The 22,240-nt window shown below is 39.5% G+C and overlaps 1 protein-coding gene across 3 annotated transcripts in view; it reads left to right on the top strand.

The window, feature by feature from the left end:
* Positions 1 to 241: 241 nt before the first annotated feature.
* The window catches only part of PPP2R5E (protein phosphatase 2 regulatory subunit B'epsilon), a 65,673-nt gene continuing 43,674 nt past the window's right edge, over positions 242 to 22,240 (top strand). For 2 of the 3 annotated variants that reach the window (XM_088539602.1, XM_088539600.1), the window contains exons 1-2: positions 242 to 344; positions 3,160 to 3,323. In XM_088539602.1, the coding sequence (XP_088395728.1) occupies positions 3,167 to 3,323 (157 nt within the window). In that variant the 5' untranslated portion in view covers positions 242 to 344; positions 3,160 to 3,166. The remainder of the gene's footprint in view (positions 345 to 3,159; positions 3,324 to 22,240) is intronic. The other variant, XM_088539601.1, reaches the window with a different exon arrangement.

Below are 22,240 nucleotides of genomic sequence, written 5' to 3'. Positions count from 1 at the left end.
GCTCGGCTCCCCCCGCGCCGCCCCAGGGCCCCTGCGCAGGGCTCCGCCGGGAATGCGAGTGAGGCCGCGGCCATCGCAGGCAGGGCCCGCGCCGAGTGCATGGGACTGAGCGGAGCCCGCGCAGGCTGAACCCGCCGCCGCCGCCGCCCTGCGCCGCGGAGGCCGCCAACGCCGCCGAGGCCTAGAGGCTGCTGCGCCGCCGCCGCCGCGGCACGGAGCGAGCCGCCAGCCGGCGCCCACCGCCCTCGGGCCGCCGCCAACGCGAGGCCTCGGCCGCGCTCCGCCAAGCCCGGCTCCCGCCGCCGCCTGCCCCCGTCTCCGGCTTCTCTACCAGGAGGGTCAAGGTAAGTGCATCCCGCGGGCCCGGCCCGGCAGGGCGGCGGCGGCGGCGCGGGCCGGGGCCGGGCGGCGGCTGCGGGAGCGGCGGCAGGAGGAGGAGGAAGGAGGAGGCAGGAGGGGGGACATGTTCCAGCTGCCTCGTCCCCCCGCGGGCCCTGACAGCCGCCGCCCCCCGCCCGCGCCGGCCCTCGCGCATCCCCAGGGCCCATCGGCGCCGCGGGCACGGCGAGCACGAGGGCGCGGGGCTCCCGGGCGCCCCGGGGCCGCGATGAGGGTCCCTTGTTTGCGGCAGCGCCCGCCGGCAGCGGGGCCGCGCTGCGCCGCTCCCCCGCGCACAATGAGCGCCCCGGCCCCTTCCCCCTGCTGCCGTTACTATTATTTAAAATCTATCCCGTTTTTATTTATTTTTTTTCCTCCCCATCGAAAATAACGTGTTCCCAGCTACAGATGCAGGGGAGCGAGTGCTCGTTTTGACGAGATCTTAAAAAAAATAAAAAAAAAAATCCCCCCCCCCCCACAACAGATCAGTGTTTACTGTAAGGTTGTTAAGGCTGGATGGAGTCTTGTTGAATTAGAATTAGCTTTTAATAATTTATAAAGCAGGTTGGGGAAACTGTTACTAAATTTACAGCGGGGAAGTGTCAGTAAAGCTGCTCGCTGACACAATGATCCTGCAGTTTAAGTGATCTACTTTAGCCCCTGTCCATGTTGTTTTCCTTTATTATTACTATTTTGACAATTCCGTGTCGAGTGAGCGCGGACATTTCTGCAGAAATGGTTACACTTTAATGATGCACGTGACGAGGGGATGAGGAATCTTTCTGAGGAGATGAAACAGGGCCATCATATCCAGGTTTTAAGTAATTTTTTTTTGGACTGTTATTTCCAGAATTTGGCTTATGTAACAGGTAACTGTTTTTTTTATATGCTTTTTGGAGGGCTGTTGAAATCTTAGAAGCGGGTTGCTAAAGTGCAGGCCGTTCTATTTCTTTTTTTTCAGCCTTTTTTTTTATTTATTAATCTTGGCTGGGGCCAGAATGCCCTCGTGATGGTGTTTTTTTTTTTTTTTTTTTTTTGTCAGTGGATTAATAAGAGCAGTTTAAGTTACAGGATCGCTTTGCGGATGATATGTTAAATTTAGAAAGTATAAGTTGATAGTGAAGTAATACCTCAGCAAAAGCAAAAAAAGATGGAATGACTTTTTTTCACGATGGTAATGCCAGCTGCATAGTTCAGCATCTGGGGGCTGCACATGATTCTTTGAGGGAGCTCGGGAGTTGATACTTCCATTTTCTGGATAGATTTAGTGCTCATTTATATAATTTTGCATTAAACACTTTTTATTTTTCTAAACTTGTTTACACTATGCAGTAAGTCATGCTCTTAAAGAGTTTCTCACCAAAACATCAATCCAAATAATGTCTATTTTAACGTGCTTAATAATTTATGGAGCATATCAGCACCAAATGATTTAATAAAATAAATACTTGCAAATGTCCTCTCTCTTGTGGAATCAACTCCTTTTAGCACTCGAGTCACTTTGGTAATTGAAGTCAACAGACACTGAGCATGAGTAATGCTTTCCAAGGACATTTTCTAAGACCCTGATCCTGCAAATGCTTATGCCGATGCTTAACTTTGCATGAGTGTTCAGCTCTACTGAAATCAACAGAACTGCTCTTGCTAATAATATTCCTGTTGTTCAACGTGAATAGCTCTGTTGCTTTCGGCAGAGCTACGAGTGCTCGTAAAGTTAACTGTGTCCAAAGCTGCTGGAAATACGTAGGCCAAAATCCCTCCGGTTGTCTCTTCCTTGAGTATTTTCCACGTATTTCACTGAGGTGTTGCAGGCCTTGTGACAGGCAGGATGGGGAGACTGGAAAATGCACTCACTTGGTGGAGGAATTCAGTGTTTGAGTGTTTCAAGATTTCATAATAGTATGAAATCAGCTACAGAAGTATTATCAAGGCAAGTTTTGTAGGAAGAAGCAACGCTTGCTCCTCAGACCGGCTGACAGAGTTGGGAAACAAACAAACTTTTGCTTGAAAGAGCCCTTGTTGGCTCCCTGCCTCTCCCTGCAAACCCTGTCTCGCTTACACCGTTAGCCTGTCACCGCTGCCGCTCTGCTATTATTGCAGAAATGCTAGAATGTGGAAAGACTGTGGAGGCTCACAGCACAAACACCGGGTATCTCTAAAATGGAGAGGAAAGGAGTAGTAGGGGAAATCTGTCAATGTTAGTGACATTTTGAAGCATAGCAGTTTTTTATTATTATACTTTATTATGTTTCTATAAAATTTTATATATTGGCATGGCAAATAAACATTTTCTTTTATGCCATGTTTATTTTGTCTTAGGCATATTGATGTCTTTAATGCCAAAAATATTCATATATTTTGAGTATCTATTATTTAGCATGCATGGTGCATGCTAAATGCTAGAATAGTTGTTTTGTCTCCCTAAAAAATAAGATTTAAGCTTCACTTTTGGCCCAGTATGAAGTCCTTGTATATGTATGAAGTCCTTATTGGCATAATCATGTCAGCAAAAATTCTGAATTTATCCTGTTGCAGGATTTTTAGCAAGTAAAAGATTAAAAAAAAAGTGAGAGAAAAGCAGCAATACAATGGTATTGTTGCCTTAGGTTTATTGCATAAAGCCTGTAAATATGTTGGTGGGTTATCACTTTTAACAGTGCATCTGGATGAATTTTTAGAAGGAAAATAATGATGAAAGAGAAGAGCTTTTGAAAAATGTAAGTTAATGTATACCCATTTCATCGATTGGGAATATCTTTTCTAACACTTGTTTTCTTTCAGTAGGGATATGTCCTCAGCACCAACTACTCCTCCATCAGTGGATAAAGTAGACGGATTTTCTCGGAAGTCCGTCAGAAAAGCCAGACAGAAGAGGTCACAAAGCTCCTCCCAGTTCAGGTCTCAGGGCAAGCCTATAGAGTTAACTCCCCTGCCTCTGCTAAAAGGTAAGCTCAATATTTTTTAATAAATGAAAAAAAAAAAATCTTTACAGATGACTGCTAAACTCCAAGTAATCTATTGCCAGAAGTTGCAGAGAAATTTTGCCAGTAATGAGAAATGGTTCATGCCAGAAATGTATGTATTTAAGCTGTACAAAATATTTTATCTGGACTTGAGGGTGTGGTAGCAGTTTGCAGTACTTGTGAAAGTTTTAAATGCTCGTGTTAACCTGCACCATGGCTTGAACTACCCAGGCACGCAGCTGTAGGTGAATGTTTGAATTTGTGAATCCTCACCGGCTGACCTAAGTGAGCAGTAATTTTGGTAAGGATGAATTGATTTGTGAGCAGAAGAAAGCTGTGTGATTCTTAGGGTTTCCCCTGGTAACATGTGGGCCTGCAGCCTGTGACACTGGTGCCTAGTGCAGGCCACAGCAGTATCTGGAATGACCTGTAGTCAAGTGTTGCTGTCCGGGGAGCTGGCAGCAACCCCTCTCGTAGCACCTGTGAGTGGGTAACTCGGCTCCGAACTTCTGGTGGGGTCTGAACTCAAAAGGCCCCATGAGCTTTGGCCTCTGAAGAGAAAAGATTCTGCCAGGGAGGTGTTAGGCCTAAGACGCCACTGGTTTGAGAGAGGGAGTCTCCCAGTGCTCTCTGAGGTCCTGGCAGGTTTAAACTCCCTTTAATCTGGGAAAGAAAATGGTGATCCAGCATGCGACTCCTGAAAGGATGCCAGTCTCTCTGTAATATCTCGAATGCTTCCCCTAAACCCCAGTTGTCACTGAATTTTAGTATAAACCCAGGGGTCAGGAGCATCTCTCAGAATTATGTTTGTCTGATGAGAAAGAGTTGCTTCTGAACACTGAATTCAGAAGAGTTTCGTGTAGTTATGTGAAAAACTTGTCAGTATTGTGCTTGCTTCCTTACTCATGACTGTGAAGAACAGCTGATAGCGATATTGATGCTGATGGGTCTGAAAAATAACAAGATTAATAGGCTTAGTATTAGGCCTGCCCCATTCCTGCTTTGGACATATGTACATTTCTCACATCCCCTCTCCTCTACCTATTTGACACATTTGGTAATCAGAGAATGAAAATATGTAACAAGTGCATTTTTTTTTTGCCTTCTTCATGAGAATAGAGTGCTTACAGATAAGAGTATGCACGTAAATATGTGTCTTTTAATTTAAATGGAACAGGGGTTCTGGGATTTGTTCCAGTGGAGTTTAAAATATTTCTTTCTGTGGTGTTCTGTGATAATCTTCCAAGAGTGTAGGGGTGGTCACACTGGGTTGAAAGAAAGGTCTGTCTAGGGTCAGAGTGATGCTGCAGCAAAACTTACCCCATCTGCAGCATCTTTTGAACTCAAAGTCCACCAGAGCCCGTGGAGTTGACTTTGTGGTTCCCAGTGTACTTTCTTTTTATGAATCTTTTTTCCTATTGGTTATATGAAAGTGTGATAATCAAATGCTCTTTTACAATCCTCTTGAAGCTCAATTTTATACTTCTGCAGGTAATTTTTGATAGTTTCCATACACCTTCTGAAACAGAGCCATTAGTATTTTGAAAGAAGTTTGGCCTTTGGCTTAAATGACTGGATTACCAAAAAGCATTCAGATTTATATAAAATGGATGTCGCAATTATTTCATCTATTGTAGTCCCATTCAGGGAATAAACCAGCTGTGTGCACAAGCATAACAAAAATGTGGGCCTTATTTGAGGACCTGGTCTTGCAGAAACATAAGCATATGCAGGTGTTTAATTTGACTATGGTAGCTGGTTGCATGGACTGAAGTATAAAACTATAATAAGATAAAACAGATGGGGGCAGAGAGTGTTGTTGAGACATTTATGATTAGTGTCATAATGAGTTACACTGGTCGAGCTTCAAATTAAGAATCTAACCCTGCACATTAGTTTTCCTTCTTGGACTTAATGCGGATTCCCACGGGCACAGGATCTACCTGTGCAGATTAATTTGCAGGATTTGGGCCGAATAGCCTATCTGAAGCAGCAGAGCCTATTGAAAGGACACTGACGGTCAAAAAATAGCATTACTGTTTAGAAATACTCCTGACCTGTATTGATATTTGTAACACTTAGGATTATTAGACCTGAAAGAAATGAGGAGAGCATTTGTCTTCTGCATTTATTGTGCTTTCATTGGACAGTTGCTTGAAATTCCTAATCTTTTAAACTCTTAGGTTAACATTTATTTTCAAACAAGTGACTAGTCCTGTTACTTCAGTCCAGCTAGCACATGACTTAAAATTGTATCCTTATTATTTGGGTCTTTCAAATCAAAAGAGAAGGGATTTTAGCAAAGTAGCTCTTTAAAGCCCATGAAAAATGAGATCACCTTGGGAGAGGTGGAGTTGTTAAGTTTGTTTAAACTTACTTTTTCAAGTTTAATTCAAATTTAATTGTACCTCTTGTAGACATATTTTAATACTTGCAGTCTTTAGAAGACTGGTCTTGAATTAAACCTTAAAGGCATTTTACACTCCTGAGGGAGGGCCTTCTTATACAAAAACATACATTCTATGATCATATATATATGTGTGTGTGTATATATATATATGTGTATATATATATATTTTCCCCAGTGTTTTGAATATTGACATTGGCAGGGTATTTATTCTCTGAGTAAGATTCTTATGAACTTCTGTATCTTCTTTGATTGCAAGAATAAAGTATGCAGAAAAATAGGTAAATGTGTAGTCCATTCTTCGCAAGTTTTTATACTGCTCTTGTCACCATAATGATTCGAGCAACGTCCAGTAGTGCGTTAAGTGAAGTGACTCCACATCTGTCACATCTGTTCTCATTCCTTTCCCCAGTGACAGTCGTTCATATACAGTGATTATACAGGTTTATTTTGGGAGGGTTTTAATGCGTTCTTTTGCTTGTTGTGAACATGCATGCATGCATTGCAAAAGCAAGTAGATAAGTCAGAGCTGATGGTGCTTATTTAGTAATAATAGAATGTTTCAGGGAAAAAAAAAAAAAAAAAAAAAAGGAAAAGATCTGCCTGAAATGTTAAGGACAAGTCTGAGTGATCACCTTGATGGCCTAAATCTTAATGATAATCTCTATAGATTTAGAGAATCTAATGAGAACAACTGTGAATTTTTCAGTACTGCTTATTCTACCAAAAAAGTAAGGAACAATGAAGTCGTTATTGTCTTTTTTTTTAATTAGGAGTGTGTGTATTGCTTAGCTTCTTGTAAATAAACATTTTATGTATGTATAAAATCTGATATGCCTTCTGAGGCTCAACTGGGCCGAGTTAAGACTTCGAAGAACAAGCCAAAAAGCTCCTCTGTTCTCCTGCTTTAAAACCTTGATTTTTCTGATAATTTAGCTATATCTCTATTTATTGCCTTGCAGCTAAATATACTGCCTTGTAACTAAATATAATTTGGCATTATCTAACGTTTTATGTGACTAATACTGAATATAACACTTCAAAAGCAGCCTTTTCTTCTTTAAGTGCAGAGGAACGGAACAAGAAAGTTTACATGGGGATTTGTGATACAGTAGTCCCACATTTTCACCATGTGCCTTATGTAATGTGTTTCTATGTGAGGTTCGCTTGTGTGTGCGTGCTGTGTATCTTGCATCGTTACGCCCTCAATTTGGACTTTCCTTTTTAGAAAGGCTGTTGCTGTCCCCTAGGTAATTGGTTTGTGGCTGAGCAGTCTTTTTGAGGGGCCTTTCTGCAGATACCTCCAGCTGTGCTGCCTTACTCAAACACAGCCCAAGTTAGTTAACCAAGTTCGTGGTGTGCCTCAAATCATCCTTGCTCTGGACGTGAAGTTAGTGTTTTCTGTGCCCTACATGCCGATCTTCCTTGCTGGAGGGTTATTTTACTTTCATTTTGTGTAGATACTTGTTTTATGCTGCAGTATTTAGAGGTAAATCAGTGGGGATGCAATTGATTGAGGGAGGAAAAAAAATCTGCATTTTAATAGTAGCCACCTGAAAATGTACCCGTTTCAGTACTACCTGAAAGGAGAAGTGGGAGTTTATGCATTTTCCTGCCAGGATCTGTAACGGGAGGGGAGTGCCTGAGGATGAAGATGTGCATGCAAATGTCTAGTCTACATGACATGCCTTATGATGCCTTCAGCATCTTGGGATTCTGGACAAAAATCGAATGTTTAATTCATAGTAGCTCCCCCCAGCCATTGAAAATACATAAATTAGGTTAAGCAAGCCATCAAAAAGTAAGATGGGTTAAATTTTAAATTGATGCATCCCATTTTTGAAATTTCAAGATGTGTACCTGTTTTTTTCCTTTCATTGTGCCCCATTCCCCACTGATATAATAAAATCAGTTTACTTTCATTTTTTTTTCTAAAATTTGTCTATATCTAGGTTGAAAACAGGCTTCAGTTCAAAGTATAATTCTTATTTTAGGTAATTTTTCTTCTTTAAAATAGGTGCTCATAACAGAAATTCTCTATCAACAATAACAATTGCTTTGCTACCTCAATATTATGAAATTTATTGAGCTTCTAATACATTTATCAGATAGTTTCCATGGCATTAAAGAATTGTAGTGGCAACAAAAGAGCGCACTGCATAGTCATAAAAGGGGAATCTTTTTGCACTTGCTGTTTGCTTTTGCCTATTATATTACTTCCCTACAGAGGAGATTTTTATTACAATCTCTTTTTATGAATCCTATCTTTAGGTCAAATACTGAAGTTCCTAAATGGTCAAAAATCCTATCAATTTCAAAACACTTTTGTCTAAATGGGAACTGCAAGATGTTGGCCTTCTCTTTCAAAACCAACTTCATTTTATTAATTTTTTTCCTCTTTCAAATAAGATTTAAAAACATACATATATTTTTCAGAATTATGAGTACAACCTTCAGAATTGTACCTACAGGAAGTAGTTGTTATTTTCTGAGTAGCGGAAGAAGAAAGACATGGCCTCTGTAGACTGTTGACTTCTGTAGGGATTAACTACGTGTCAGCAAAGTTGGGCTCAAAATATGGAAAGCTTTGTAAATATCACTGAACTATTAATAAAATACCTAAGCTTAAATACTTTCTTTTAATTCATAAATAGGAATGTAGGGAAATGGTAGTTACATTTAAAAAAAAATGAATTTTACTGTATTTCCATAATTGGAAATAGAACCCGGGAGCCTTGATTTATTGACTGGAAGATACCCGGGGATTTGGTTCGTGCTGTACATAATCAGTGGTGAATCAGACATCAATCCTGGAAGTACATTGAATAATTTTGCATTTCTGTTTGAAGTAAGTCTGGACAGAGTGGGCTGTCGTTGTGTAAAGACTTCGGAATAGGGCCACGATCCCAAAAGGGTGAAGGAATTATCCTATTATGTAATATACTGCTTAAGCTCTGTGGAGTTCTTGTCATGCATAATACAATTTTTCACTTTTTCTCCTTCTCTTAGCAGTTGTTCTTTTGAATAGAAGTCTAGCTTTAAAAAAAAAAAAAAAAAACAACTTATGGTTATACCTTTTTTTTTTTTTTAATAATCTTGAAGATTTATGTTTCTGAAGTGTATTTGGTGCTTTAGAAAAGGCTATATACAAATTAAGTCCTGTCTTTCTGTTAGTTCCTACCTCCCACATTTGGAATTCAATTTGGTATAATAAGACTTCCTGTGCAGTGGTTGAAATGCTGATCTGCACTTAGGATGATACAGTAAAGGAATGCATCTTTTGTTAGCTGTGTATTAATGAAGTTGCAATTGGTGAGAGATTCTGTGTGCTTAGCCCTGTTCTTCTAAACATAGTCATGAACCTGCTTTATTTCAGAAAAGATAAAGGAAGTTCTGATGAATACTTAGAAGGACTTAACTTAGTTTGATCCCTCTCTGATTGTAAGTGTCAGTCTTTGTTGTAGATGCAATTACATGAGGTTTATTTTCTGGTGCCAAAGCTCGCTTGGGAAGTGCCCGAGCTTACAGGGCCATTCACTGCTCACAGTTGTGCTGAGACAAGTGTTTATGGGGCCACAAAGTAAAACAGATCATTAAAACCAGGACTGCGCTTCTTCACATTCCTCCTCCTTTTTTTTTTTTTTTTTTTTTTTTTTTGTTCTACCTCTATAATTTCATGCATTTGCTTTATCCAGTGTCTTCTCAAACAATTACATTGGCGGAATTGAAACGGGGGTGAACTTGCACATGGGGTTGGTAGCTTCTCTGCATGGGTTTTTTGTTGAGGGGAGAAGTACTGGAGCACCTGTTACCAAGTGTTCTCAAAGGCAGCCCAAGGAACATATATATATATATATATATACATAAAAGTGTGTGTGTGTGTATATATGTATATATAGGCTTAGTAATTGCACTTTGATTGAAAAATCACCTGTTTTGAGGGAAGTTGTGAAGTCAAGCTATAAGGGAATAGTTTTAACAGATGTAATAATGATTTACAGTAGTGGCTTTTTGTAGGCTTCTGACTAATAGTCTTTTCTAATCAATAGTTTTGTGTATGTACTTTTAAAAAATATACATATTGTTAGATTTATTTAATACAGCAATCTATTTTTCAACCGTACAAACAAAGTGTATTTTTCAAGTCACGGTATGTCAGAGACTGATTAGTTCTCTCTTACATTTATTTCTATTGCTTGAAAATAAAGTATACGATAATTTCATTTTCAAGACACTTTAATATTATACAACTTTTTTGTCAAAACATTTTTATATAATAGGATCATTATGTTGCATTTAGACTGTTGAGTATTTTTTGACACTGTTTTTTACCTTTCTGATCCATACGAGAGTTTCTTACCATGGGAGTTTTCCTAGAATATAAAGTGTGTGGCAGTTTCCCTAACATCTGCAAGACTTTGTGGCAGAGAGGAACACAAATACACCTAGTTAAATAGGAAGAGGGAGAGATCCTTTCTGGTTATCCTGGTGAAAGAAAAAATAGAAGAGCAGATTGCTGTGAAAGCTGTTGGGCATCACTATTTCCACTGATAGCTATGTTGTAACCGTGGCTTCACGTGTTCCCTGATCTGAGGAGCTTGTTTTAATAATTTAACATTGAGCATTGCTACTGAGCAAGTTATAAATGAGTTGGAGGCAAACAGTTATTCTGGTTATAAAAGATTTCTGCATAATTTGATGTTTTTCAATCATTAGATGTTGAAGATTTTATGAATTTAAAGGATAGCATCTTGCTACAGAGCATCAATCACAGATACAGTGTTCTTTAGTTGATGGGTATTTTGCAGAAGCTGATGTAAATCATCAGCGGTATCTCAGAGATGATGAAAAATGCAGATAGCTGTTTGTTCCTATGGTAAAAGTATTCATTTTTTAGGACTTGACACTCAGTTGGAGATAATGGTTGAGCAGTCGGATACAGTAGTTTTATCAGAAAAATGTAACACCTTCATGAAGGCAAAGGTTAAGCTGAAATTGAAGTTTGGCTGGAGAAGCTCCGTACCATCAGATCCCATTAAAACAGTGAAATAAATAAAAACTTGTATACTTACCCATTTTGTGCTATTCATTGTGAATAGTGGCCAGATATAAATGTAATTTGTTATATGGTGGGAGGGAAACGTTGCTTTAGTTATCCTTTTATAATATATTTAAGAAGATTTGTCACTGGATTTGTTGTTTTTTATTTGTTGTTTTTTAACGAGTTTGCAACTCTTGCTTTTTTGATAAGAATGGAAAAAATGATGGATGATATAAGGAAGAAATGACTTTGTTTTGTGTTGAGTGTGGCATTGCTGGAAGATTTCCAAGAAGTCTTGGAGATGCTTTGACATCTTCAAATGCTCTTTTCACTGTGCGTGTGGTTTCTAGCTGATCCGAACTATCCATTGGCTGCTTGAGGTTTCTGTGCATCTCTGCTGTGCCTTGAGTCTTGTTTATACTGCCTTGACTTTCGTTACTTGTTTATTCTGCTTGCTCGTACCAGACTTGTATGTCCAAGCTTTCAAATAAATGCAGGTTGCAAAGCACCAAGCTGTGTTTGCTGCTCTCCAGGTTTTGCATGTACTGCGGCATAGATTACAGTGTAAGTGAAGACTACTGCAAGTCAGACTTAAAATGCTACAGATTAATATTGCAAACTGATGAAAGGATGAAAGTTGGGATAATTAGGTAGTATTATTCTTCTTTTATGTTACCTAGGAAATGTAATGAGCATGCATAAACTTCCGTTAGTTTTCTCTGCAAGTTTAGTTGATGTGTTGTGTTCCCCCGTGGGGTGTAGGTGTTGCATGTAGCCTCTTTTTAAAGCAGAAGAGTAATCTGCAAAGTTCTGGCTGACTTGAGTTCTGAACAGTTAACTGGGTGTTTGTACAGAACATGCTCTTCCCATCTATGTGGAAAGGAAGATGCAAAAGATAATGATTGCAGCTGAGACAATGTTTTAATCAGTGTGGTGAAGATAACTTAATTGTTGAGTATTGTGAATGCTACCAAGGGAGAGTATATTTGGCAGCTTGTTATCTTCGGCATTTTCAAATAGCATTTTGGGGAGATATTTTGAAGACTTGGGTTGAGGTGAATATATATACTCGTTATCTTTGTTCATGTTCATTTTCCACTTTTTCCCCGTCACCCCACACTTTTCCTTCATCTGCTCTTCATCACTGTCTTCATCATTCCACTTTGCACTTCTTCCCGTAACCTCTGAGGAATATCATGTACTTGCTTTTCCACAAGAGGGTGATAAAACTCACTCAGACAAGTAAAAACAAGCATTCCATGTGGAGTGGATGGCAGCAATTATTAAGTTCTTAATACAATAAAATTAGCTGTATTTAGAAAGGAAAACAAAATGCTGTTCATCTTAAGATCCATCAGTGTGTGACACTGGTTGTTTGTGTGCACATTTGGAGGCAAGATGAGACCTGTCAGGACATAGATCCAGCCTGTGAAGCACATGCCAGCTCCATCCTGCCTTTGTTACTGTAATGAGACCTCACTGCAAGAGAAAGTCTTCCCTTTTTTCCATTCATGCAATAATTTTCTTGTCCTTCCTTCTCTGTGTATTTTCTTGAGTTTTCCTGTTTATTATTAAAGTGGTACCTTCCCACTCAACTCTGATTCCAAGAGACTGCAATGGCTGAAATTTCTATTAATCTTTTTTTTAAAAAAGCAGCAAGGTGGAAAAGGTGAGAGAGAGAGAGAGAGAGAGAGAGAGAGATATTCGAATCAAGATTAGAGTCTACTCTAGCTTGCCTTTTTGTAGCTAGAGAGACCTTATGGATGTGGTAGAGAGAGGTGGTGATTGAGCACCAGAGCTGTGTGTTTTAAATGATGGAGACTATGGCTAAGATTGGAAGAGTCTTGGAAAAGCCACTTAGTTGTCTCAGAACGTACTTCACAGTAGAGTAGTAGACCTAGTAGAGAAAGTGTCAAGGTTGCTCTTAGCCTATGCTTTGAATGTAATGAACTCAAAAAAAAATGTCACTGCTGTAAACTGGTTCAGAATATCCTGTGAGCTGCCAGATTAAATCTTGTTAACCACAAGTAATAAAGAACTGCAGTGAAGTCCCTTAATATTAGAAATGGGATATATATTTTGGGCTAGACATAAGCTAAGCAGCAAAAAGGCTCCTGGAAAAATTCTAGACGCTTGATTATGATTAGTCAAAAGGAGACTTGGCAAGAAAGGAGAAAGCAACAAAAAGTGCCTGTGGTTATGTTTACCCCATCCTCCCATTAGTGTATCACAGAGTGAATTTTCAGGTCACAGAGAAAAAATCCTCACTGTTCCTCGATTTCAGGAAGAAAAAGCAGATGCCCCAAATAATAAGTGAAAAAGATGTAGAGTGAATCTGTCTATCTCTCTTTTAAGAAGAAAACAAAGCTAGTGTTCTCTTCAAATATCTCAATATTTGTCTGTTCTTTGTAATAGGGTTTTCCAGAGGCTGGAGAAATGTGTCAGACTTACCAGGAGAAGTCTGTTCCCCTTCCTCTTTTTTCCGTGTCCTGTTCTCTCTACCTAAGTTTGTGATGAGCGCAGTCCAGTTCAAGAAACAGAGTTTCTTCGAGGTTCTTCGAAGTTTGAGGTTTCAGCTGAGTGTCTCCAAATCTCAATGTCTCCATTTAGGACAGATCCTTTCAGTTCAGACGCTTGAGGGCGAATATTCCTCAAGCAGCCACTCTGCAGAAACGAACAAACCCAAATTGTTCTTGCAGTGTCTGCTTGTGCTTCTGAGTTGCTTCTATAGGAGTCTAAGGGGATTGGACTATGAGGGGGAATTAGTGTGTGATTCTAATCTACATTAAGCAATGTAAAAGTATTTATCTTAAATTTTCAAGATATTCCTTCAAGTAAGGAGTGCCGTGACTCTCTGGAAACAGAAATTAGAAACAAATTTTGAAGTGTCTGTCAGTGGGTGCGTTGCTTCCTCCGTCTCCTGCATGATGAGGGTTCCTATCTTGGAAGCTTTCTCAATTGGGGATCCTGCAGAGAGGAGGATCAACGCGCCCTTCAGAATAAATTCGGAGGTGACCTCATTTGACATGTGTGTTGTTGGTTTCCCCTTGTTTTGCACGCTTGATCCTAGCATGAAGAGGCATCTCACCACAGCAAAAACACGTTAGAGAGCCAACGGATGAAATGTGCCAAAACTTCATGGTCAGTAAAAAGCAAACTGTAGGAAGTAAACATATTCTCATATTTATTTGCGTTTGGATAGTAGTTACTCTTGTGGATTAAAGAAACCCTGATATTTCAAATAAAATTAATAGCAAAGCTTTAGGAGAATAAATAATATAGAGTAATAACGCCCAGGCCTTTTTTCTTTTTTTCCCCCATTGTAGTTGTGCTTTTTAGATAAAACACCTGGCTCTTATTAATGTTTTGCCCATGTGTTTTTGAATGGCTTGAGCAATGGCAGCTGTTTCCCTGCTGCAGCAGAGAGTAGAATCGGGTGCCCACCTGCGCGTGCTGCGTTTTGGGAGAGGAGTCCAAGGGCGAAGGAGTAGTAGTTGAGTCTCTCCCCTAGGCTCAGTGGGGAGGTAGGCAGAATTCTTCTGAATTTGTGCCATGTTGGTGGTTAAGGCTGTTTTTCTGCATTGTTATTTCACAGGTTTCTTGTGCCTCTTGAATATCTATATTTGGGATGATTTTTCCCAGATGTATCAGTTGGTGTTTTTCCAAACTGAATTTCACTTCATTTTCTGGCTATGTAAGGAACTTGTTTCGGTTCCTCTCTATTATTTCTGCCTTTATTGCTACTGAAAGCTCCCTATTTAACGTCATCAGAAGATGTTATCTCTATGCTTTATAGATCATTAAGGAAGATATTAATGCCTAGACTAAATTGATTCTTATCTCCCTGGTACTGCTTTCTGATTGGATCTTTGATATTCTCATCCTTTTATTTTCCAACTTCTAGGAAGTATTCACTTTCTCTGCCTCTCCTATCCAAAAAACAAAACAAAACAAAAAAAAACCCAGTTTTAAGCATAGGACATCAAAGGAAAACAGAAGTGATTTTTCTTGTGTTGGAACAGGGCAAACTGTGTAGATCCAGTCAAAACTGAAATTGAAGATATATTATAATCATTGCCTATGTACTTTTGCATTGATTCCAATATGCTTTCTTCATACTTTAATTTATACAGTAGTAGTTCTTAAATGATAAATTATTAAGTAAATATTTTTGTAGTGGAATGTACTTTCTATTTTTGTATATCGTCTTGAGAACAGAATGTGATTCCTTTTTGTAGGGTCAGCTGTTTGAAAGACTTGCTTTGTTTTTCCGAACTACCTAATCTATAATCCTCAATGTATCTTTAATCTACTTTATCTCTTATGAAAGGACATCTTCGGAATAGAGAAGAATATAGTAGTGTGAGAGAGAATTTAAGGGAATAAAGTTTGGAAAGATCATTTGATTTCTGAAGTCAGTACTGATAGACTTTGACAAATACAAAATAGAAGAAATTAATAGTTAAAAGATTAAATACTTATATTTCATGTGGAATGAAAAAAAAAGTTTTGTAGTACTTTATGTCTAGAAATATGCTAAAATTAAAAACAGAATTTAGAACCTGGCTAATTTTGAAGCATCTCTAGTAGAATTGAGGAGAAGAAAGTGATATATTTTATTCTGATTCTTTAGGGTTGTTGTCTGAAGTAGAGATGAACTTTAAAATGTTTATCTTTCTCTGCATGGTGAAAGTAGGAAGCAGGTTGCACTTTCCTTAGCATTGGCCGCTCGTGGTTGAGTGGATGCATCAATTTGAAGCATTCAGCTGTGGATTCAAATGTGTGAGTGTTTTGAGGTCTCTCTTTGGGGGAGCAAGTGCCTTTTGGTATCGGATCGTGGGGTTTTGTGCCTGTCTGGTGTGTTGGTTTTGTGGTTGCACAGAGTCTTGCTCTGGTTGCTCCATTAGAGTAATGGAGGAGAGCAACCCTGGAAAGAACGGTCTGCAGCCAACATACACTGACAGGCAGAATGTGACCCCCTTGCACAAAATCACTCGAAACCACTATTTTTATGTGTAAATTCTGGGTATGGTGCTTTTTTCAGGTAAGGAATGATTTCCAGAAGCATTAATGCACATGTATTTATTCAGGTGCTGCTATTGCTTTTGTATGTTTTGGTAATTGACAGTGGTCAGAAGTCAGATTTCTGTGTTTGTCAATACTAGGGTATTAGGTACCATTTGTCAAGGCCCACTGGATTTTTCATTTTGCCTAGTGACAATGTGATGTTAAAAGGTCTTTAGGTTTTGGGGGGGATGATGGGGGAAGAGTGATGTATAAAGCTACAAACACAGCAGATGTCTTTGTTACTGAAGGATGTTAATCAAACATTTCCAGTGCTTCTCCCCTTCTTTGGATACGTAGTCAGTGATAAACACAAATTTTCCTCATTTCGTATTATAGGAAAAGGGTGAAGATGAGAGAACGTAGCACAGCAGTCCTGGTGTTTGTTATCTTACAGATGGCTGGGAACATGCATGGGACACTAAAAACCCACATGGTTATAATACTAAACAGGAAGAAAAAGTTACTGTGGAATTTCAAGGCTGTGCATGTATAAAACACAGATTCAAGGAGATATAAATTGCAGGGTAACTTATTTACAAGAGTAGAGATTGCCTATAATAATAATAATAATAATAAAAAGCTATGTAAAGCAGCATGGTCCTTCTGCACCTATGTGGCTGCAGCGAGGGAGGGAGGGACTGCAGCACTGGCTTCCAGCGCTAGCAGAACTTTATTTGAATTTCTCCAGTGAGGAAATAAGCATCAATTTGCATTTTTTTTTTCCTTTTAGATGACAAGAAGTTGTCTACCAGGGCATTAGCTTCACTGCTGAAAGGTGTATTGTGCTTTGTGCCCTGCCCTACTATTCTCAGCAAAAGAGCAGTTGCATGGAGACAAAGAGAGGGCTGATTTAAGTCTCAATAGCAAAGTCTGCGAGGCTGCAGTTGTGGGAGGATGCTAAATGTAGCCAAGAGGTTGGCAGATGCTACCTGGACCAAAATGGCTTGAAAATATTAAGCAGCTGTTTAAGTTTCCCTAAAAACCTTTTGATGACTGCAAGAATTGCTGGGAAAAATACAGCAGAGACTTGTGGTTTAACAATGTGCTTATTGTCTGGATGTAATTTACTTGTTCGTGTTGAATAAAAGAGTAATAATAATAAAAAAGAAAATAGAGCTTAGCTTCAAATATCCTGCTAGATATGTGCAGAGAGAGCAAAAAGACCAAATCATCCCAAATCAAGCCCTTCTTCCTCTTCTACCTTAAAATCTTTTGGTGAGTGCAGTCTCTTGATTGAAACTACATGAAAGTGGATTTCCATTGCCTTATTATTCCAGAAATGATCATTTGATTGTAGGCAAATGTAGCTAAGCCTAGGGGAAAAAAAAAATCTCCCTCCTAAGAGCGAAGGAGAAGGAAAAGCAACAGCTTTAACACAATCTGTTGATCTAGTTGGCTCTTATCTCTGTTTCTGGTGGAAAATGTAGTTCAGATTTCATAAAAATACGATTTTATTTGCTTATTATTTTGTTATGTACTATTTCAGTTAGATCTTTTTTGCTATGCACACAATTTTATATATTTTTGGATTTTTATTTTAACAGTTCAGAAAGTTTATATCTGAAAGAGCAGGTAGGGTGGGAGGAGGGGAGCACTCTTGCCCTTTAAAAATATTCACTTTAAAACCAGTCAGGGTCACCCTGCAAACGGTTGGAGGCGATTTGTGTGACCTGGATGAGACTTCTGCTTTGTGCCCAACTATCTGCCCGGGTTTGTCAGAACTCTGAGCCTGTGGAAATGTATCTGTCACGTAACAGCTAGATAGAGTTATCATAATTAAAAATGATGAAGCATTTAGCATCTGTTATTAACCAGAGTGTGCACGTGTCATTCTTGCAGAGGAAATGAGTGTGAGTGGCTTCCTCTGAGTTGCGACAGCGGGGAAGGTGTTTTCTCTGTAGGTGGCACTGGTGAGATCCATAGGATATGCTGTAGAGGTCGGGAATCTGCATGCTTGGACAGGCTGTAGGAGGATGAGAGATGCAGGCCCAGGAATTGAGTGGAGAAAACTTGGAATAAGCTATAACTTACAATGCAATGCATCGAAGATTTTCTGTTGAATTTTTGTCAAAATGTGGGAGAAGGGGCTATAATCATAGTGTTTTATGGGGAGAAAATACTGATAAGTGAAAGAACCAAATTGCTTTTGGCCAAAACAAGAGGTTAGGGATGTGGTTTTAACAATAATAGTTAGATGCCGGCAGAAATTGCTCGAAGAGGTGTTAGATCCTCTGTGGCTTTCTAAATTCAGAGCCACCACTCTTCTATTGGTTGTGTTTTAGCCTAAGCAAGTTACTGGGCTTAATACAAGGAGGGTTGCAGCACTGTGGGCTGTTGAAGCCTGTTTTGATGAGACAGGAGGACTGTGCAGCCGGACGGTCCCTTTCAGCTTTCTGAGCTCCAAAACCTTGTACAGCTCCAACTTAACTTGTTTTGGGAGCTTAGAAGTTGGTAGAAAATGTAGTAAGAGATATGGGAAGAGAAGAGGGGTTTTCATGAGTTAGAAAAGTTGAATATTTCCCTGGAGGAATTACACTGAGCAAAGGGCAGAGTTTATCTTGGGTGACCCTCTGCCAGCTGGTGGAAACCACTTGCTCTTTTTGCTGCTGAGCCTGAATCACTGGATCCTGACTTAGAATGGGCCGTCGCTCAAAAAGAAGATGCTGCCAGTGGGAACTAGTCCTGAATGCGACGTGGTGGTGAATAAACTTTGAGAAAAATGGACATGAAACTGAATGGATGCTTTTGTCTGAATCTCTTCACTTTTCAATGTTCTTTTAACTTAGTACCTTGTGAGTAATACAAAATAAAAATGTCAGTCGTCAAAAATGTTATTTGTGTTTAGTTTGAGATAAACAGGAAAGAATTAAATGTGTCATTGTGCAAACTCGCTAAGATTCACTGCTTTTATCATGGCTATGTAACTAGAAGATTCATCTAATGTTAGATTTTTTTTCTTATTTTTCTTTTTTAAAAAAGTCTTGGTTAAAGGTAGTGCTGGAGCATAGTGAAACTCAGGTGGGTTTCCAAATACTACTGTCCTTTTTGGCAACACTGTTGCTGCTTTGGTTTGTTCTTAGTCAAGCCAAGCTTATTTCCTTCCCAATCAGCAGTAAATTTTTAAATTCATTATTTTGTTGGTAATTCGTTATTTTAATTCATGATTTCATTATATAAAACTCATTTTTCTCTTCCTAAGAGTAGCGCACTATTCTGATTGTTTTTACGGAAATCCATAATTCAGTTTGTTGCTTCATCAAATCCAGTTATTTCCATTAGTGCATTTTATCAAGCCTCACCCTGCTTCATTAAAGTAGGTGTGTTGCTGTAGATCAAAAATGATTTGAAACCAGGATCCTGCTTGAGCTGCTCCTCATTCTCTCACTTCCTCCTGCCTGCCCTGAGTGCAGCTGCCCTGCCAGACCGTGTTTCCCCCTCTTTCGTTACTGCTGCTGAAACCGTGTGCGTATGTGACCTTCATTTTCAGTTGAAAACAGTTCAGCAGCAGTTGCCTGGAAAGTTTACGTTCCCTTCTTTGGGTCCAGATCTTGGGCGGTGTTGATAAACGTCTGCCCGCGCAGAAATGAGTGAGACCTCGGAGAGGCTACGATGAAAGTGCGTCATGGCTGCTTTATAGAAACACCGTAACACTCATACTTGTTTGATTTATTTATTTTTGAACATTTTGGAATAAGAAACACAATGTGCTGATGAATCCTAAATGTTTGGGGGATTAAAAAGCACTTCAGTGCCAGCAGCGAGTTGCTGAGGTGAAAGCGGTTTGAGCAACAGCGGTGCTCTGGAAGCTCTGTGGAACCGAGGAGCTGCGACTCAGGGCTGTGCCTTTAAAAGAAGCGTTTCCTGCAAAGTGATTTCAAGGTAGAGACTGAAAAAGGAAGCAGTTTGTAAAATGCTGAAGCAGAGCTCACTGCCACAGCAAGGGGAAGAAAATCTTCAAAATAAATCGTTGCTCTTATTTTGAAAGCGTGTCGTCATGTAGGAGCTTTGTGCGTAGTTGCCCTTGGCTGCCTCAAACCCTCATTTTTGTAGCTAATGATAGCCAGGAATATTAATAACAGCGCTCCTGCCTTGTCATATTTTGCCGCTTAATCACCTTGTTTGGCCGGGGTGGACGTAATTCGGGCACGGCGGCTCGCGGGCCCCGCTCCCTCAGAGCGCAGCCGTCAGCCAGGCCCGGCCTGTGCGGTAATGAAAGGACTGCGGCGAGCGCCTGTTGACACACGGAAACCTGAGGGAAGCGGGAGGAGGGCGAGCAGGCAACGTGCCGGGGAGCAGCGTCCGCCGCTCCTACGTCACCTCCTGCCAAAGAGCCGGGCTGGGGAAGCAGAAACTCCGTGCCCAGAAACTTGTCTCCGGACAGGTCTTCAGTCTGTCTCTCGTTGCTGCTTTGGGAGTGTGGCCTTCCAGGGGCAGTGCTAGCCTTCTGTTGGGGGAAAAATGTCATCTAAAAGTGAACAGCTCCCTGGAAATGGCTGTAAATTAAAGATCAAAGGACAGCTACAGCATGAATTTGAATGAAAATAGAGAGGAAAAACGACATTTTTTGTTTGTTCTTAATATGTTTTAAATAAGTGCAATTACACTTTTAAAATCCAACTTGAACACTTTTTAACATGCTAGCAGTGAATGATGCATGTGATTCAAAGCATTGCTATTTTTTTTTGTTGTTGTTTTAGAGTAGGGAGCAATCACTTGATTTCTGAAATTAGTTGTAGTTGAGGGACATTCAGTAACAGGTAAAATGATGCAAGAATAAAAAGTTTCTGAAACTCTGAAAGGAGGAAATAAAATTTATTTACTCGGAGAAGCTCTTCCTCCTTTCTGTTCATCAGTGGTATTTCATCCTTAAGCAGAATAGGTTCTTCCAAGATGCAGATGGCTTTTTTTCTAAAGTTGTTTCCATGTTCTTGTCAATGCGTGAATAGCAAATAAAATGGGTGGGGAGGAAGTTGCTTCTAATGTGACTTAAAAGCAGAAATGTTTTGGTGTCAGCGATTGGCTATTTGAGAAGAATGATTTGCTGTGCTGTTTGTGTGAGCTTGTTTAGTGTTAATCACCCTTCAGTTATGAATATAATTCACTAGGTAGAATGTGTTTGACTGCTGAGCATACCTTCCGTAAGCACTCATGTTGAGAGGAGGCTTGTGCTTTACAGCCATACGGTAATGGAAGGCAACAGTATTAATCCTGTGGGCATTATTATGAAGGTAAGGCTCTCTAAAAGAGATCTGAAAAAATATTATTCTAATAATGCTTTCTTACATATTTAAAAAATGGATTTGATATTATCTGAGTACTTGTGAAACTTCATGTGTAGTCAAAAGGTAACTTACTGCTACACAGTTGACTTTCTCTACACTGCTTATGTTTCAGATTTTCCTCTTTTCTCCTCATATTTTTTGGTTTATAGCTGAGATCCTTCTTTAGCAGCAGGGAACTTTTGTTGACAAGTTTCATTTAAAAATACTCTGTCAACACTTAGTGTAGCAAAGCTTTGGACTCTTAGAGAAGTTGATCTTTCTATATTATACTCTTACTGCCTTCTATTTGCATACATACTATGAGTTTTTTTTTGATACGGTGAGTGGTAATTAAATCAACTTATGACCTGTTCGTGTATTCAGAGTTCTAGCCTTGGGAGACCTGTAGAAATGTAAGATCAGCATCTGTGTTGTAACAGGTTTTCCCACCTGTAACAGAGTTAAGGTCTGTTTTGGTGTTACTCAGAATCATTTTTAGTGCTTTTGCCTGGTTGAGGTTTGCTGAATGAGTACTAAATTTTCAAGGTAGGCATGAAAAGGGAAGTGTTAATGATGTCTGTGTTACTCTGGCCAGTGAGTTATATAATAATCTTAAATAACACATTATAATCAGTATGTTCAGTGATGTTTAGAGGGACTGTAATGTGATATTGAAGAAGTTTGAATCGAATTGTTTATATAAGCAATTTTGGTATCACATGGAAATATTTGTATTTTAATTCAAAAGAGAAATTGCAGTATATTTTTTTTTCCACAAGGCTTACTTCAATTAAGACCAGTTTGCAGTTGTCATCGAACATGCGAGGACTCAAGTTGGTTTTCTTCCAGTTGGAAGTAGAGGATTATGTGCAGAATAAAGGCGGAATTGACTTTTAAAGATGGGAGAGAACTCCAGTTTTCCAAGTTTTTATGCGAAGGTTATAAATCCAGATGCTTTCTTACTAGTCCTGTCTTTTTAACCACTTTCATGGGGAAAAAAACAAACAAACTGTATTTCTGTTTAGTTTAAGAATGGACATCAGTGTTTATTATGCATAGTAAAAAAATCCATAGTGCATGAAGCTTAATTTTAAAATACTCTTCCAGCAGTAGTTTTGTATAC

Source organism: Tinamus guttatus, unplaced genomic scaffold (genome assembly GCF_059628265.1).
Source record: "Tinamus guttatus ecotype Peru unplaced genomic scaffold, ASM5962826v1 Tinamus_guttatus_pri_ptg000048l, whole genome shotgun sequence".
Taxonomy (NCBI): Eukaryota; Metazoa; Chordata; class Aves; order Tinamiformes; family Tinamidae; genus Tinamus; species Tinamus guttatus.
Note: the sequence above shows the minus strand (reverse complement) of the source record. Positions and strands in the feature narration are given on the sequence as shown.